This window comes from Nematolebias whitei, chromosome 15 (assembly GCF_014905685.2).
Source record: "Nematolebias whitei isolate Nwh7 chromosome 15, NemWhi1, whole genome shotgun sequence".
NCBI lineage: Eukaryota > Metazoa > Chordata > Actinopteri > Cyprinodontiformes > Rivulidae > Nematolebias > Nematolebias whitei.
Window position 1 is genome coordinate 37938982 of NC_056512.1, and position 5149 is coordinate 37944130.

At 44.0% G+C, this 5149-nt stretch overlaps 1 protein-coding gene across 1 annotated transcript in view; it reads right to left on the reverse strand.

Moving 5' to 3' along the window:
- The window catches only part of nr1d1 (nuclear receptor subfamily 1, group d, member 1), a 7900-nt gene extending 6871 nt beyond the window's left edge, over positions 1-1029 (reverse strand). The window contains exon 1 of the mRNA XM_037689174.1: positions 932-1029. Coding sequence (XP_037545102.1) covers positions 932-959 — 28 coding nt within the window. The 5' untranslated portion in view covers positions 960-1029. The remainder of the gene's footprint in view (positions 1-931) is intronic.
- Between the last annotated feature and the right edge of the window lie 4120 nt (positions 1030-5149).

Consider the following 5149-nt stretch of genomic DNA (forward strand, 5'->3'; position numbering starts at 1 on the left):
TGTGTGTGTGTGTGTGTGTGTGTGTGTGTGTGTGTGTGTGTGTGTGTACATGTGCGCGCGTGTCACGTGCCCAAGATGCAGGTGACGTGTCAGTCACGTGTTCAAAGATTTACTTCAACGGAAATTAAATCTTTGTCAAATTAAACAGTCACATTTTTAGAACTGTCCCGTTTCCCTGATGCAGTGAACGCGCGATGACGTCATTGATCAGGAGCCTTTGATTGGCTGAGGAGTCAGATAAACTTGACAGATCATCGTTGTTTTTTGTTGACGGTCGTTAATCTGTCTCAACAACCAGGCTGCGTGAGACAGGAGGAGGCGGGTTACGTAATGACCTCAGGCCCAACAGCAGCCAATCAGAGCGCGCGCAGCTCTGTGAAAACAAAGCGCACATGGCTCGGTTCGCGGCTGCATGTGAAGCCGCAGCAGCAGAACAAGTGGGCCGTCCACCTGAACCGAGCGACCCGCTGTCGTCCTGACCCAGTTCCCTGAAACACTACCGGAATCACGGTGACGGGCCGCGTGACGGGCTGACAGACATGTGCGCGAGCTGGGAGAACCGGGCTGCTTATTGGTACCGATACCGAACCAGAAAAAAACAAAACAACTTTACACTAAGCACGTTCTGTGGGACCAGGCTGGTTCGGTCCTATGAGCAGAACTGGGCTTTTGGTGTTTTTTCAGCAACGTATGAGCGACAAACGTGCCTGACGCGCCGCGCTCCTCCCGCTAAACTCAATATAAAATGTCTGTTTTAAAAAAAAACTGCAGCTAAAACTCGACAGCAGACAAGCTGTCGGGTCTCCTCAGAACTTCACATCGAAAGTCACTCTCAAATTGAGAATTCGGCGCTTTAAGAAACCAGTTTGGACCTGCGGTGCGTGAGCAGGAACTCTGATTGTGAATGAAGCATTTGAGAAGTTGCGTTTACCTGAGCTGTTGTTGTTGTTTGTGTCCATTGCGTAGGTCGGCACCGCGAACTGGCGTAGAGTCACATATGCGCGCGCTTGTTAAAGTGTGGCACGGTTTCCGCCCGGTTAATTCCTCGGAGAAAACAGGCGGAAGGACTCAGGTTCTGTTTTTGCCGCCGCGTGTCGGTAACGACTGCAGGACGCGCTTCAATACGCCGGGCAGCTGGAGCCGCACGCGGCAGAAAACGGGACCACGTGACCACTAGGACAGCCTCGTGCCCCAGTGACACACTTTCCCGCCCCTCCTCGTGCAGTTGGGCACGTGGGACCATAGCGGCTTTGTTTCAAGCGCATTCTGGGAATTGTAGTCCGGTCGGCAGCATTAAACAAAAACTGAAAGAAAATTAGCAGAAAGAAAGGAATAAAGAAAACAAAGGAAGTTATAACAACTAGTGAGAGTGGCCGTTCTGTTTTACATTTAGGATGGGATAGACTTGGAGACAGCAACTCGAAAGTACAATATTGACCAGTTGTTCTAGGAATATGAAAATTTAAATAATTAGGTGGAGTGGATTCATTTATACTAACAAAATATTCCTGTTGTAGCCAAGTTTCTGTCAGACAGAATAAATCAGTGTGATGATCAGTTATCAGGTCATTGACTACAGGGATTTAGAGGAAAGAGATCTGATGTTCAATAGTCCACATTTAATGATTTTATTATGGTAAAGTAATTTTGTTTATTTTAATAAGATTATTTTGCTCTATGTTTTTAAATATTATTTTTTGTTTATTTAATGAAGTAAATGTTAATCAAATAAATGTTAATCAAATAAGATGTAATTTTCAACTACTCGGAGAACCTTTTAAGGCTGGAAATGATTAGAAAGAACTCAGATCAAAAGCATGGTCAGGGGATCATAGTTTTGTTTGTGCTCAGAAACTTTATCTGGTCCTGGGACCCCTCAGCACTATTTTCAGGCCCTCGGGCTGCTTTAGTACTTTTTTTGTACAATCCCAGGATACCTTAGCTCTTTGTCCTAAACCAGGGCCCCTCAGTATCTTTTTTGGCCCACAGTCATCTAATCATTTTACCCAGACAGGGGCCCCTTCATTCCATTTATATGGTCCCCATGGACCTTCAGCATCTGTATTTGGCCCTGGGGTTTCTCAGGATTTTTATACACCTTTAGGGCCTCATAGCATCTTTAAGTGGCCTTGGGGATCTTCAATATCTTTATGGGTCCCTCATAGGACCTTTACCTGGATGAACCCCCTCAGTACCTTTGTTAAGGGTTTTCTCTAGTAGATTTTCACAGCTCTCTTCTCGTGAGGATGGATAATAAGCAAGACCACTCGGAGATCCTTTTAGGCGGTTGTCACCATCTTTATTGTTGCTTTCACTTCAGCTCCGCTCCAGCGTCTTTACACCAACGTCTCCGCTTCAACAACTGCTCATATTCAAGTTAACTCACAGTACACATTACGGAAACAGGAAACACACATGTTCTTACCAAAATAAAAGTATAAGAGCGTTATCTAAAAACACTCCCTACTCTCCTACTCCGCTCCTGTTTCCTGGAATATCTTGCAAAAAGATCAGAAGCTCTCGACCTTGACCTCTCTAAGTGGCTTTGTTCTAGAATTGCGCCGCTCAAGGTGGCTGCATGTTGGTGGAGCAGCTCTGTTACATTCGTTCTGATTTACTGCTTTTGAAAACTTTAATTCCTCTTTTTTCTGGATGTATATCACTTTTTTACGATGATTATTTCCTCTGGTATCGGATGCTGTGCAGCTGGAATGATTTTTACTGAAACTTTTTTACTTTTGGACATTTGTTATGATGCGTAACCATGGCGACAAGGTGTTTTTTTTTTTTAACAACTAGGAGCAGCTGATTAACATCTCAAAAGCTCAACTATCTCATCTACAGCCCCAAATCCTACACGAGTTGAAAAGGAGGTGCCGTGGACAAATTCCCGTCAACCTGGCGGCGGTGTTCGAGTACCTCAACACCGAGATCCTGGAGCTTGTGAGAAACTCGGCTTGTGAGGAACTCTGCAGACTTCTAGGAGGAGTGACCATCACTCAGGGAGGAATTCTGTCTGGCATTCAGGCAATCCTGCTGCCCAGGAGGACCGAGAGGCCCGCCGGACCTGACAGCAAGATGGATCTGGGTGGACGGATCGTTATCTGTGGCCAGATTCTTCGGCTTCACTGCAGGAGATCCTTCCTGCCCACAGCTATCAGCATCTATAACAACTCTTGAATGAAACCAGGATGATGAGCTACGACAACACTTAAATTCCCTCTGGGATTAATAAAGTATTTTTGAATTTTGAATTTGAATTGAATTTAAACATCTGTTAAGTTCATGGCAAAAAACAATGCAGAGATGTCCCTGTTTTAGTTTTTTACACTGCTTTATAATATAGCAGTTTTGTTTTTTTTTTGTTTTGCTACTTATTCCTTTTGATTGTCCTTTTGGTTGCCATTTTATTTTAATTTGTAAAAATAAATAAATAAATTTGTATACCTCTTTTATGATTGTCTATTGTTGGCATTGTTGTCCACTGTTGTCATCACTCTTTGTTAAAGAAATGAGGTATCTCTTGTAAATGAGTCCCTGAGGTTCAATGGGATTAACATGCTGCTGTCCATCCTCCTGAAAAAAAACAAACCTTGACCCCTCAGTCGTTTCCAACATCCGGCCTGTCTCCAAACTCCCATTTGTTTCTAAAATACTGGAGAAAACAGTTGAGTCCCAGTTGAAGTGCTTCCTGGAGGATCACACCATCTTAGAGCTATTCCAATCTGTCTTTAAACCTCTCCACAGCACTGAAACTGCCCTATTGAAGGTTTTTAATGACATCTTCAGATCCATAGATACCGGTGATTCTGTACTGCTTGTCCTATTGGACCTCACAGCTGCCTTTGACACCATCGACCATGAGATCCTCATTGCTAGGTTGGAGTAGTGGGTGGGCATCACAGGGTCAGCCCTCAACTGGTTCAGATCCTACCTCACTGACAGATCCTTTTTAGTGTCTCCATCAAGGATTTTAGTTCTGCAGCGACAGAGCTTAAATGGGGGGTTCCGCAGGGGTACATCCTGGGTCCCCTCCTATTATTTCTATACCTGCTGCCACTTGGTGCTATTTTCTGGAAACACAACATACCGTTTCACTTCTACGCCGACGACTGTCAAATTGACTTCCCCCTAAGACACAATGGTACATGCTCTATTCAACCTCTGCTCGACTGCCTGGCTGACATAAGGGACGGGATGGCTTTAAACTTCTTAAGTTTAAATGAAAAGAAGTCTGAAGTCATGTTCTTCCCTCCCAATGATGCAATCACAAACCACTGCATCAACCTTTCCACTCTAACCCTGTCAGAAAAACAAAGAGTCACTAATCTGGGAGTGATAATGGACCCTTCCCTGAAACTTAACATGATTGTTAAATCATGTTTCTTCCAACTGAGGCGGCTGTCTAAACTGAAGTCCACATTGTCCAAAAATAACCTGGAGACAGTAATACACACATTCATTACATCTAGGCTTGATTACTGCAATTCACTCCTGTTTGGTATCAGTCAGACCTCCATTGCATGACTACAACTGGTCCAGAATGCAGCAGCCCGATTTTTCACCAGTACAGGCAAAAGAGAGCACATTACACCAGTTTTGGCCTCACTGCACTGGTTACCGGTTCACTTTCGAATCCAGTTCAAAATACTCCTGTATGTCTACAAATCGCTGAACAGTTTCGCACACACCCCCATCTCTCTGATCTGCTACAAACGTATGTCCCACCACGTTCCCTGAGGTCAGCGGACCAATTGCTCCTCACAGTTTCAGGAACTGGTCTTAAGCGCAGAGGTGACAGGGCCTTCTCTGTAGCAGGACCAAGACTTTGGAACGAGTTACTTCTGCTTGTCAGACAGGCCCCCTCCCTCTCGGTCTTCAAATCCCGTTTAAAAACTCACTACTATTCAGTAGCTTTCAACACCAGAGGATCTGTGTTTTGAACCTATATGCTCCACACTGGTTTGTCATCATATTTATTATCTGCATCGTTTTTATGTCTATATTTTTGATTTACTTCATTTTGTATATTGCTTCGTGTGTTGTCTGTTGTCCTGTCTGTACAGCACTTTGGTTGGCCTTGTAGCTGTTTTAAGTGCTCTATAAATAAAATGGTATTGTATGGTAACCTGTATAAATAAAGATTTAA